This window comes from Emydura macquarii, unplaced genomic scaffold (assembly GCF_026122565.2).
Source record: "Emydura macquarii macquarii isolate MOO-44397 ecotype Brisbane River unplaced genomic scaffold, CSIRO-AGI_Emac_v2 contig_1230, whole genome shotgun sequence".
Classification (NCBI taxonomy): domain Eukaryota; kingdom Metazoa; phylum Chordata; order Testudines; family Chelidae; genus Emydura; species Emydura macquarii.
In genome coordinates this window covers 19,252,454-19,264,984 of record NW_027131367.1, presented here as the reverse complement: position 1 = coordinate 19,264,984, position 12,531 = coordinate 19,252,454, and the positions used below count along the sequence as shown (strand labels likewise).

At 45.8% G+C, this 12,531-nt stretch overlaps 1 protein-coding gene across 3 annotated transcripts; it reads left to right on the top strand.

Moving 5' to 3' along the window:
- The first annotated feature begins 1,603 nt into the window (after positions 1–1,603).
- Positions 1,604–11,630, top strand: TVP23C (trans-golgi network vesicle protein 23 homolog C). Of its 3 annotated transcripts, none has more exons than XM_067547708.1 (8): positions 1,604–1,672; positions 3,057–3,139; positions 4,213–4,357; positions 7,010–7,099; positions 8,787–8,918; positions 9,046–9,174; positions 9,752–9,827; positions 10,766–11,630. In XM_067547708.1, the coding sequence occupies exons 1-7, from the start codon at positions 1,661–1,663 to the stop codon at positions 9,782–9,784; spliced, it is 624 nt and encodes a 207-aa protein (XP_067403809.1). In that variant the 5' UTR covers positions 1,604–1,660; the 3' UTR covers positions 9,785–9,827; positions 10,766–11,630. The 3 variants fall into 3 exon arrangements, 2 of the variants coding, with proteins under 2 accessions (XP_067403809.1, XP_067403810.1); XR_010919601.1 differs by having other exon boundaries at positions 1,605–1,672; positions 9,752–10,134; XM_067547709.1 differs by lacking the exon at positions 1,604–1,672 and adding an exon at positions 1,964–2,102 and having other exon boundaries at positions 9,752–11,630.
- The last annotated feature ends 901 nt before the right edge of the window (positions 11,631–12,531 follow it).

The following is a 12,531-nucleotide window of genomic DNA, read 5'->3' as shown; positions in this document are numbered from 1 at the left end:
CTCCTCCATCTATAGTTTACAAAATTGAATCACTTGTTTTTAATTAGAATTTAAATGGACACTGTTAATCTCAAAGTCATGTTAAATCCCTTTGGTCGGCCATGTGACCTGAGATTATTAAACTGAACTAATTTTTTTAAATCTCCATTTTAAGCTCTGAGTTTCATTTTTGTTTGCATTTTACTTTATTTGGGATGTGGTAAGTTGCTTTGTACAAGTTAGTTTCACATTCTGGTTTTCACATTCTAGCACAGCGCTGTAGTTTGAGTCTCCATTATTGCTCTGGAATGTCTGAGCCTGCAGGATCAAGGCCCTTGTTTGTGAATTGCTCTTCATTACCAGATGTTGGGCTGATTCTCTCAGGTGCTGCCCCTCCATAACTCCGAGTCATGTCAAACGGAAGGTGGGTTCTCACCCTCTACCAGGCCCTTTCTCCACTCATTGCATGCATTTTCACTAGCATTTTGATGCCTGGGCCAACCAATTAACTGCTTTAAGTATTTATGTATAGAGACATTAGGAAATATTGATACAGATGCTCAGACTCATACCCAGAAGTTTCATTCACTCCTGGGCAAGACAGGTACTTTTAGCACCTTGTAATGGTGCTGAGCAGCTGGAAGCACTGACATCACCAAGTGAGTCTTTATGTGCTACATGCACTGTGAGCAGGAGCAGGGCTACCCAGCAGTAGTTTCAGCTGCAGGGCCCTTTCTCAAGCCTTGTCTTTGCTGCTGAAAAAGGTGATTTTTTATCGCAGGTTTACTAATGTGCAGGAGCTCTCCCAAAGAACAAACCGTGAAGTCAAGGCGGGTTAGTCACCGAGACAGGTCCGTGTGGGCTGGCCCCACCTGAGTGTACCTCGTGATAAGTCTAAAGTGCCTCGTCTCAGGGTGAGTGTGTTTCTACGTTGGGCTGGATCCCACGTGTTAGCTACCTGGAGTTTAACAAAATTCACCTCTCAGCAATAAAGAAAAAGCAACGCGTGTGCAGGGAATTCACCCCGGTGCTGCTACTACATCGCTACGAACCCCTGCCCCAGCTGAGAAGCCGCACCCCGGCCGGCTGCGATGCGGTTCGATGGACCTGACCTGAGCGCCCCGTGCCGCGGACAGACCCACGGCAGAATTCGGCCCGCGCCCGGCCCGCGCGAGCATTGACTGCGGGCAGTGTCTGCGCCGGGCGCCGCAGCGACCGCACCGCGGCAGTGTCTAGGGCCGCCCTGCCCTGCCCTGCCCTGCCGTGCGGGACTGAGCGCGGCACCCCCCGGGCCTAGGGCACCGGGCGCCTCCCAGCCCTGCTAGGGGCAGGGGCAGGGCCCCCCAGCCACGCGGTTACTGCAGGGCGAGCTGCTCCCGGAGGAAACCGCCCGGCTCGGCTCGGCTCCGCTGCCCGGGCGCGGGGCGGGTGGGGGTAGCGCGGGGACGCCCCTGCAAAGGCCCAGGGCTCCTGCCGCGATCCCGAAGCTCCCCCGCTCTGCTAGGCCGCTGCCGGTGCCCCCCCCCCACTTCAATGACACGTGGCTCATGCGCCCGGCGCAGCGCGGCGCGATGACGACACGCGATGGGCGGGGCTCACGTGAGGGATCGGCCCCGGCCCGGGCGGTGACTGACGTGGCGGGACGGGAGGCGGAAGTGAGGAGGCGGCGGCGGCTTCCAGGATGCTGCGGCAGGTGAGGAGGGGCCGGGCCGGGGGCGCTGATCCGCTGTGTGCGCCGCCGGCGGGGGGGCGGGGCGAGAAGTCAAAGGTCGGGGGTGGCGGAGGGAGGAGGAGAGCGCGGGGTGCAGGGGGCGCTGCCGGCGGGGCGGGGAGGTCAGGTCCGGTCCGGGGCAGGCAGCGAGCGGGGCCGGGGGCCGGGGCGGTTCTGGGCGGCTGGTGCCAGGATCCCGGCAGTTGTTCAGGGCGGGGGAGCACCGGGGGAGGTGGGAGGGGCAGACCGGGGGCAGGTGACTGGCTGCGGCCGGCCGAGGGCTGCATGTTTAAACTCTGCCTTGGGTGAAACGCTCCTAAACCGCCAAACACCGTCACTAAAACCGTCCGTCATTGACCGGCCGATAGAGACACCGGGATAACCGCGAGTCACCGGAAATCCGAACTGACCGGTTGGCCAGCTCCTGTTTCATTAGGGTTTGTGGTGTGGCAGCAGCGGTAGGCCAGGCCGTTCTGTCAAATGCCATCCAGTCACGCAAACACCAGGTTTAGGCTAAATGGCAGCTCAGTGTGTCCACTGAAAGGAAAATATACATCCCTGGGGATACCTGAGAGCGTGTCTGCACATACAACGTGTGTTGCTTTAGCTAGATCCGTGCAGTTTAAGTGGTACAATCCATGTAGTTTAATGTGGGTGCAGTTACACCGGTATAGAGGCGCTTACATCAGTATAGTCTGTTCTCACATGGAAAGGAAAAGAAGCTATATCAGCGAAGGCACCTTCATACTTGTATAACTGTCCATAGCAGGGGTTATACCCTTATGTCTATTTTGGTTTAAAAAAAAAAAATCCTTCTCAACTGAAACTTTTTATACTGGTATAACTATATGTGCAAAATAGGCTTTAGACAAGTAACTCCCAATTTCTGAGAAACCTGCAGCTCTTAATTCCACCATTTATGTCCTCTGGGGAACCCTAATATAACCTGCACAAACTCAGGTTTACTGCCACTGAAAATAAACAACTGTTTTATAAAAAGGCCAGAAACATTTTAAAGAAGTGAGACTGTGTGCATAAAGGATTTATATTAAAACTTGGGATTACACTACTGATTACAAAAGGGTCCTTTGGATTCAAAGCATATGTTTAAGGTGGTCTTCACGTCATGCAAGATGAAGGAGACTCCGTTTAAAACAGTTTGGTTATATTGTGTGTGTGTGTGTTTGTTTGTTTGTTTGTTTGTTTGTGTTGTAATTGGTTAATTTCCAAGTTCTTTCCAAATTACTTTGACCTTAAGGCCTCATCAGAATAGTTCTGGATGATTAAAACCATCCCCCTTTTGACTCTGAAAATACCGTGTCAATTATTGTCTCATGTAACATTTTATATCTGTCTGCCACTATAGGACAGTAATGATGACACTGAAGATGTGTCGCTGTTTGATGCGGATGATGAAGTACCCACAAGATCAAAAAAGTCAAAGATAAGGTCTGTGGTCAGTAGCAATAGTTCCTTCATGAGTTCCATCCGGAAATGTGGCAGAGGCAGGACTGCCATGTTTGTTGTGTTTCGTGTCTATCTCGGTGCAAGAGCAGTGAGTTTATCTCTTTACTTAGAAGTGAATGTTATGTTTTTAAGAAATGTTTCCTGACAAATGGGGAGGGTCAGAGGCTTAGTCATCAATTGCTGCAGAATATAACCTTCCATTAAAAAAAAATTCCTTGTCTTTATGGTTGCAATGGCCTGTGTGTTTGTGATGGTGTGCTGTCCATGTGCAGACTCAGGAAGACAGTCTGAAACAATAAGAGGGGTGAACTGGCCAAAATACAGGCACAATATCCATCTTGTGTAATAGGGAGTTTTTCAGGACACAAAGGAAGGAATTCTTCTTTCTAGGCCAGTCCATGAGCACTTCTTCAGTCTCATGTCTGGAATAGCCTCTGTTCTGTTTCCCTTCTTCCTCTTGCATGCCATATCATAGTGGCTGATCCAGCAGCCTCACTCCTGCTTCACCCCCAAACCCCTGCTCTACAGCAGCATGCAGGGAGCTCCTGTAGAGCAAAGCTTGCACCTTACCTCTCTGAAATGGAAATGCACCAGAGCAGACAGAGAAAGGAGTAGGATTTCCCTATAGAGAGGTGTGATCTGCTTCCATTCATTTCAATAGTGTGTTTATCTTAATGTTACCTCTCAGAAACTGCTACCTATGGAGAACTTTTGAGGGACTTCATCTGCCCCCTTTTTCCCTCCCACCTCAAATCCTGCATGCACTTTGAACTGTGGCCACAGGCAGGGTAAGTCTTCAGTGTAGTGATCTCCTAGGGGACGTTTTTATGCTATATAAAATGATGCATACTAGCACTGTGATGCTTATCTTTCCCACTGTTGTCAGCATGCTCTGCAAACCAGCCTCATTTAAAGGCATTTGTCCTCCTGGGCTGTGCAGATGAACAAAAAAATCCTCTTCTGCCTTAACAGAACATGTCATCTCTTTACCAAGTATCATCAGTCTTGTTTCAGAGCCATATGACTGAACTGTGTTTCTGATGTATCGTTTACAGGCACCCAGTGGCATCATTTTTCCACTTGTTCTTCCGAGTCAGTGCAATAGTTGTCTACCTTCTCTGTGAACTGATCAGCAGCAGCTTTATTGCCTGCATGGTATCAATTATCCTGCTCCTGTCTTGTGACTTTTGGGCAGTAAAGGTAAGTCCCCTTTTGTCACTTTAAAATATTCTTTCAAGAGAGCAATAGGCCAGCTCAGACAGTCTGAATATGTCTGGCTTTGTTCAAAAATAAAGTTAACTCTTTTAGATCCTGCAAGTTAGGAAACATTATGATTTCTTTTAGAACTTCTGGGAATCTCTTATCCTCAAATTCTGTCTATCTCTTATTTGTTTTGGAGGGATGGATGTGGGGGAGGGTGGGAATTAATCTCAGACTTTCCTTTGATTCACATAATACTCTACAGGCTTCATTGGGAGAAATGAAGAGGTTTCCTTCAGATTAAAGACTTGCCAGAAAACCCCAACCCATAATTTATTCTTAATATTATTGAAATTAATTGTTGTTGGGCTGAAGATGCACTGGCATGGCCATGAGAGATCCTAAACATTGCTCTCTTGCATTATTCTTGGCTCTGCTTATTGAGATCACCAAATTCAGTAATAATGTACTACTACAATATTGCTAGGAATTTGGCTTTCCACTCCATTAACCTCTTATGAAGATGCCTTGCTTTACTACACTAGCATCTGGCAAAGGCATTCCCAGTTCAAACCTGCAGAGAAGCTAACAGGCTGTAGCTGAGGCTTGCCCTGGAATATTGATATTAATTATTATTACTAATACACACCTAATACAAATAAAGTGTTTTAGAGCTGCTTCTGCTTGTCACTATTAGCAGAGTGATGTATATGGTGACTTTGTGACACTTCGTAGCCTAGCCCTTCAGACTGATGAGTGACTTTATTACTGGAAGTGTTAATATTGAAACAACAGGACCCTCCCCAACAGCAACCCCCAATTCAGCCCTGCGAATGCCTTGGACAGTATAAGGACATTGAGAGGCTACCTTTGGAGCCCAGTTAGCGTGCATAGTGCAGCCTATGGGGTATTACACACCAACATCTACATTCAAAGGACATTAAGGTTGCAAAGTCAAGCACTGCCAAAAGCTAGGAAATGCTAGAGTCAAGGTTGCCTGTGCAAACGTAGTTTATCCCCTTGTGTGTGCGCATTACGACACATTCTTTAATTACAATATCACATGCTATTTGTGATCCTAAATCCTCGTTCCAGGCTCTTTGTCTCAGTCTTTCCCATCCCCAGTCCCAGTCTACTTGTCCCAAACTTCCCCTCATCCTACTGATACCCAGCCAGCCCCAGTCTTCCCATCCAGAGGCAGACTACTGACATGCAAACTTTCAGCTCAGACAGTGACAGTGACTTTTTTGACAGGCGAGGCACATAATCACAAAGTCTCATACATTCCAGTGTATGGTTCTCCCTCTGCAATCCTGCCGGGAGCCTCTGCCCTGCCCCACCAAGACCGCAGCCTCCCCCTGCATCTTGTGCCTGCAGGGATCTGCTGTCACGGCCCTGTGCTTTCAGTCTTGAGCCAAGAGTGTGGGAGCTGTCACCGGGCAGGAGCCTGTAGCCGAGGGCTCGTCCTCCTTGCAGTCCTAGCCAGGAGTCTCTGCTCTGTGGGGCCAAGCCAACTGCTGCCTCCCCTGTACTTTGTGCCCTGGTGTGTTAGGCCCCTTGGCCATGCCGGGAGCCCCCTTGAACCCTACTGTGTCAGTGCTGGGAGACAGTCCCCTCTACCCCATGTCAGAATCAGTCACTCCTGCCATGGCCTCATGAAGCTGTGGTTACCATAGCAATGCCCTCATAAAGTGAGGCCTGGGTTTGATAAGATGTCAGGGTAACAAAGCAGCTTCCTGAGGCACTATTACCTATACCAGCGGTTCTCAACCGGTGGTACGCGTACCACCGGTGGTACTTACCGGAAGGCTGGGTGGTACGCGCGCCGCTGAATCCGCCGCTGCCGAAAGGGCCCTCACACCCGCCCGTGCGAAACCATGCCGCCGAAAATGCGGAAACGGCGGAAGGGTTTCAGCGGCGGGTATTGTTTCCGCTGCGAAACCCCATTGCCCGTCTCTACCCGCCGTCGCGAAACCCCGCCGCAAATCCCTCCCTTTTTTTTCCCCCGAGTGGTACTCGGGGGGGGAAAAAAGGTTGAGAACCGCTGACCTATACCATGATTTGAGCCTCACCAACAGCACTACATTTTCTTGTATTGTGTTTCACGATAGAAACAGAGAAAGAGGCAGTAACGTGACAGATTTAAATCAAATCACAAGTACTTCTTGTGGACTTACGTTACTTATTTAATATACATATGCTTAACTGTCCTTAAAAATCTCTCTCTAAAAAAACCCGTTGTTTTTGGGAATTAGCTTGTGAATTCTTTGGTGAAGCTGTGCCACACTTGCCGAGGCTGACAGGCTGTCACTGAGCTCAAATGGTTAAAGTTTGACAAAGTTACAAGCAACTGAAAACAGGGTCATATAATGGGAAGTGTTAGACAACCTTAAGTATAAGTACCAGCACCATCTACAATACAGCTTGAGGAATATGGTCTGTTAGCAACTGATGTAATAAGTGGTGGTGTTGGTTATTGAGGTTGCCATGGCAATTGAAGGCATTAAGAGTTTATAAGACATAGGAAGAATTGGTTTTGAATGTTAATTCTGGTATTTCATGAGCAATATACAGGAAGGATTTCTTTGGTTGGCGGTGTAGGGTTAAAATCTTTCTGAATCTTGGTTCCCTTCTGTATTTAATTCTCTCCAGAATGTTACGGGCCGGTTGATGGTCGGCCTTCGCTGGTGGAACCAGGTGGATGATGATGGCAAAAGTCAATGGATATTTGAAGCCAGGAAGGTAAGTGTGTAATGTTTGTGTTTTAATTGCTGCCGTTTGGTCAAATCCCCACCTAACGAGGGGTGATGCTTGTGAGAAGTGGATTTTGTGCGGTGGACATTTGGCACTAGTTACAGGCTGAAAACACCAGCTTGTTTCACACAGACTACTGAATGGCCATCAGACATTGTTACCTTTCAGCCATCCTCTGAGCAGTTTTCAGTCACTGTCCCGTCCTGATCTGATATGGACCCAATAAAGGCTCTGTACCACCTTTGGTGTAAATGTGAAACAGGCCATAGTGGAGAGCTGGAGTCCAGCCGTGCCCCCACTTTTCATTTGTGTGATCCCAACTGCAGAGACCATTTCACTATGTGCCCAGTGTCACACTTTTGACATTAAATGTTTTAAGTTTCAGAATGTTTCATCAGAACTAGAGAGAAACAATCTAGCTGTTAATCTATCTGTTGGATATTCGTATGGCCCCCCCATCACCATAGTGTCTGAGCAGCTCACCATCTTCAATGTATTTATCATCACAACTCCCTGGTGGGGCTGGGCAGGGCAAAGCTAATATTCCCATTGCACAGATGGGGAACTGAGGCACAGGGAGACTAAATGACTTGTCCAAGAGCACATAAGAATTCCATGGTTGAGCAGGAACTTGAATCCAGGTCTCTCAAATCCTAGACTAGCACGCTAACCACTGGAGCACCCTTTCTCCAGATCAAATTAGTTAGAGAAACTAGGACAGATGAAAAGAAAAAGATAGAATACTTGCAGTTCAGTAAAGTTGTCCTAACCTCCTAATGCTACGTTGGGTTAATATTGTCTTATTGGCTTGGGGGAAAATACATAAAGAGAGAATGAATGCTTGCTTGAGAACTTGTGTTCACAGGCTTGGTTCTGTCCACATCAAATGGACGTGACTCCAGACTCAGCAATACTAGGAACTGATATGAAACCAGTAATGGTGTGTGAATTAGCACTATACCCTTTGTTTGTATTACTCTGGGTAGCCCTACTTACTAAGGGCATAAGGATTTAATTTTGCATCTACTGGGAGCAGCTAGCTACACAGTTGCCTACACAGTGCTTTAAAAATACCAAGTGCTCTGCAGTATGTCTTGGTTCATCTCATGCTGTATAATTCTGTAGTGCAATACAATACAAGGGACTTTTTAATAAGCAAGTGCTAAGTGTTGTTAAAGGTACTGCAGTCCAGTTAGCTGATGATTATTTTCAGGGGGTGTTATGCTGGCTATAGCAACCCGAGCTTTCTAATAGTAATAAGATGTATCACATGTTGTTCCCCCCCAGATTATGATAGCAACACTGTACACTAGGGCATGTGGTGATGGCCCTCTGGTACGCTCGTCTGGAGGCGATGTCATCAGGAACTCGTTACATTAATGGTTCAGAAATGTTCCTTATCCAGTCCCTAAAGATAGCCAATGGTGTATTCCACATTCTTCATTTCAGTCAGAAAACTGACAGGAAAGGTCCTTTTAAAAAAATGCCCTTTTCCCACAGCGCCAAGAGTGCCAGAAAGCTTCCCATGTGGCTTGGGAGCGCTCCTTAGGAGTCACGTGTGCGCTGCAGTCTGGATGCAAACACTTGTGGGATATTGGTTCTGGGTTGTTTTTAATGACACTGTGAGCTGTACAACTCAACAGACTGCTCGGTTTCAACTCCCTTCGATTTCCAGGCATCGGCTCAAAGGAAAAAAGTCTCATCTGAAGCAGAGTCCCGAATCTTCTGGTTAGGATTAATTACCTGTCCTGTCATCTGGGTGATATTTGCCTTCAGCGCCCTGTTCTCATTCAAAGTGAAATGGCTGGTGAGTTTAGCACCTCAATCCTATAGTAACTAGGTACATTCTAAATCCCTAGACAGATTTGTCACCTCTGGTTTAGAGAGGTGGACTGTAAACTCCTGATCTTTGTGTCTTTTCTCCTCTGTCACAGGCAGTGGTCACAATGGGAGTGGTTCTGCAGGGGGCCAATCTGTATGGTTATATCAGGTGTAAAGTGGGCGGCAGAACAAATTTAACCAGCATGGCTACCTCCTATCTGGGAAGACAGTTCTTGCGGCAGGTGAGGATGAACAGGGTAAAAAGTAGTGGTTGCATTGAAAATCTCTTGGTAGAGGAAGGCTGTTTCTCACATGCCAAATCTGTGTTTAGGCCCAGGAAGGGAGAATGTTTGTGGACAGAAAGAGAGTATGGGGTGAGGGGTGGAAGAACTCTTTATTTGGTGTTCCCCAATGTGGCTATTAGTAGTTTGCTCTCTTAGCAGCCGGATGTCCCTGATGAATTAGTGTGATGCTCTGTAGTATACTTGGGTCTAAGTTCCATCTACAGCACACCATTGTCAACTCGATACCCCCTCACCTGGGGTTGACCTTAACTAGCTGCATCAAGGTAAAAACTACTTGTGCATTGTCTTCACTAGGATTTTACACTGAAATAGCTAACTCAGTATAAAAACACACCTCTTATTTTTGCAGTGAAGACATAGCCTAACTCAGTTTTTTGGCTCAAATTTAGTCAACATCTGGGATTGTCAAGGGTTTCCTAGCCAAGAAGGCACAGGCCATCTTTCTGAAATGCCCTGGGATTCTGGCTGTGACTAGTTTAGGTCTGATGTAATGTCCCTTTCCTTTCTTCCACAGAGCGTGGTTAAAGATGACCAAGCAACATCGTGAAGACTGATCTAAAATTGGATTTGATTTATATCGATGAACAATAGTAAATGTTTTCTGACTATGAGTTTAGGAGCTACATAAACTGTATGATTTTTTTTTTTTTTTATAAATTAAATCTTATGAGACTTCAGGTTAACTTTTGTAGCAAATGACTAAGTTTTTCTGCAACAGTTTGCATTTCAGAGCTCTTCTAATAGATTGGTTGGTTAAATTTCTTGAGATAATTCCCCTAATCTTTTAATTAAAGAAAATCATAGATCTGGAGCCTAAATGGGAACTAAACATTCTGGGATGAAGAAAGAGATGAAACTACTGGGCTTCCTTCCTCATAATTTGTCAGTGTGAAAAATGTAAGAACTCTCCCTGTCCCTCTAGCAACGGCTCAAATAGCAATTCACCCTGTAAAATTACTACCTGCAAAAGTAATTCAGCTGTTGGAGGAAATTGTTGTTAGTATTAGGAAGCTCTGATCCCTGTTTCCTCAGGTCTGTACCCTGCTCTTATTCTGTACATTGACTGGAGCTAGAAGATGACCTGCTAGCAGATGTTGGTCCTGAACCTGTTCCCATTGAATTCAGTGGGACTTATGTTATTGGCTGGGGGGGGGAAAGAAGGGGGAGAGCATTGTGAAGCAATGAATACTGTAAGTGACATCAAAGCAGCTCAGTTACTTTACTTAATAATGATACTTTGATATTCTGGATAGCCCGACTTAAACCTGAGTGAAAGTTTATGCTGTAGCTTTGATTCCACCTTGTTCAGTTTATAGAAGTTTTGCTTCCCAAAGAAGGCAGGAGCTGGGATGGTGTGGAACTAAACCTCTTGGTGTGGTGTAGAATCCCCCTTTACCCTGTGGTGTGTGTCTGAACAGAGAGCAGGCAGTGGGTTTCAGAGGAAGCTGTGTAAAATATTCACAGCAACGTGAAGCTGAGAGTCGTTACCCGGCCATCACTAATAAAATGCATCATGCTGTCTTACCAGGCCACGATACATCTACACTGTGCCAGAGGGGGTATCTGAGGCTATCTGGGACCTGCTGCATTGACTGCCAGTCCATCTGCACAGGATGACACTGCTGTTACTGGAGATAACTGACCAGTGGGTCTTCCCATTGGTACAGTATATGTAACTGTGTGTGTGACCCGTATGTTCCACACACACAGATAAATGCTCAGGCTCTCTTGCTAGTAAAGCGCAGTTGAACATTATTAGTAGTTGAAAACAGGCCCCACTAAAAATTCAGTGTCTAGTTCTAAACTTTTAACTGGCCACTTTCCTCTCACTCACTGTATTGCTGGTAGGGTGGGTTCATTCAATCTGAATAATTCATATTCCAGAGCCAAGAAATAGAATGTAAACTTGTCAGAAAGGTTAACATTACGCTGTTCCGTGCTATATCTGTTTGTCAAGTTTGTGCCCACCAACGAATTCATTTGTATGGGTAAGAAATCTGCGTCTGCTGTGTCCTCATGGCGTTTTGGATTAAGTTGTTCAGTTAAATGGAGGAAGGTGATATGTTTTGCTTGAAAAGCAGTGTAAAGAGGGGATCAATTGTCTCTTGTCTCCTTGTCATGTAACTCAGTTGAAGGGGGATTGGTCTTTTACATCAGAAGGGAAAATAAAACCCTAATGGGTATTTTTAATTTAAAAGCATAGTCTCTTTTTGGATATAAATCATGGGATTGCATTAACCATGTTTTTCTTCCTATACTAAAGCAATATATTGAAATTGTAAAATCTCTTCAAACTTTAGCACTGTATGTTTGTTAAACTCTTTGGACTGATATCTTTTTGTAAATACATATTTATAAAGTCTTGAAATTAAATAATACTTTGTTTAACAAGATCGGGTGCCCTTACTAGTAACTGACAAAACTGGATCAACATGCAATGTAATAACATGGCAGTGTTATTAACAAGGGCAACTACAGCTCCTTCCATTTGAGGAACACAAATTGCTTTGCTTACATTAGTGCACACCACTCCCCCTGGAGGCAAGTATTGCTGACCCCATGGTACAGATGAGGAAACTGATGTGCCCCACAGCAACTCAGCAAATCATGGCAGAGCAGAAGTTAGCATTTGGGTGTTTCTAGCTATATATATGCTTATTGCACCCCACCACTCTAAATATATTTGAGTGCACAGAAACTGATGGATGGACACAGGAAAGGAGGACAGTGACAAATGATTTTTGCAAAGCAGTGGGTAAAAGGATAAGAGAAAAATCTCACTCTAGAGTGGATAATAGGGTTAAGAGGGGGAGTGGGGGCAAAGTTGGAGAGAGAAACCAGTTTGTCCAGTGAGATACTTGTAAGTCCCCTCCTGTCAGCTTCAGTCATTCTACCATGAGCCATGCAGAGTGCAAGGAATAAGTATGGTCTAGTGGTAAATAAATACAAGATATAGCCCTTTAATAGGGTCAGGACTACTGGGTCTCCAGAGAGAGGTGTGTTATGATGCTGTAGGTTGCCTGGATTGTGCTTTCACAAGGCACTTGATTGCACTAAAGAGATGATGCTGGCTAACTTAGACCCCACATTTAGGGTTTGGTGGTTTTTTATTTTTTTATACAAAAAGTTAAATATTTTTTATGGCACATAATAAATAGTCAAAAAGGAGCATAGACAGGACATGCACATGCAGCTGAATGTCCCAGCATAGCTATTTCACTAATACAAGTCAGTACTCTGCAGAATGGGTCTATGGTACGTGGAGTAATGAAAACAAATACAAAAATAACTCCC

Bases quoted from the DNA above. Each gene is read 5' to 3' on its own strand.
- TVP23C (XM_067547708.1), top strand. The intron at 3,140-4,212 runs GTCTGTGGTCAG...TATCGTTTACAG, and splicing joins TCAAAAAAGTCAAAGATAAG to GCACCCAGTGGCATCATTTT. The intron at 4,358-7,009 runs GTAAGTCCCCTT...AATTCTCTCCAG, and splicing joins GTGACTTTTGGGCAGTAAAG to AATGTTACGGGCCGGTTGAT.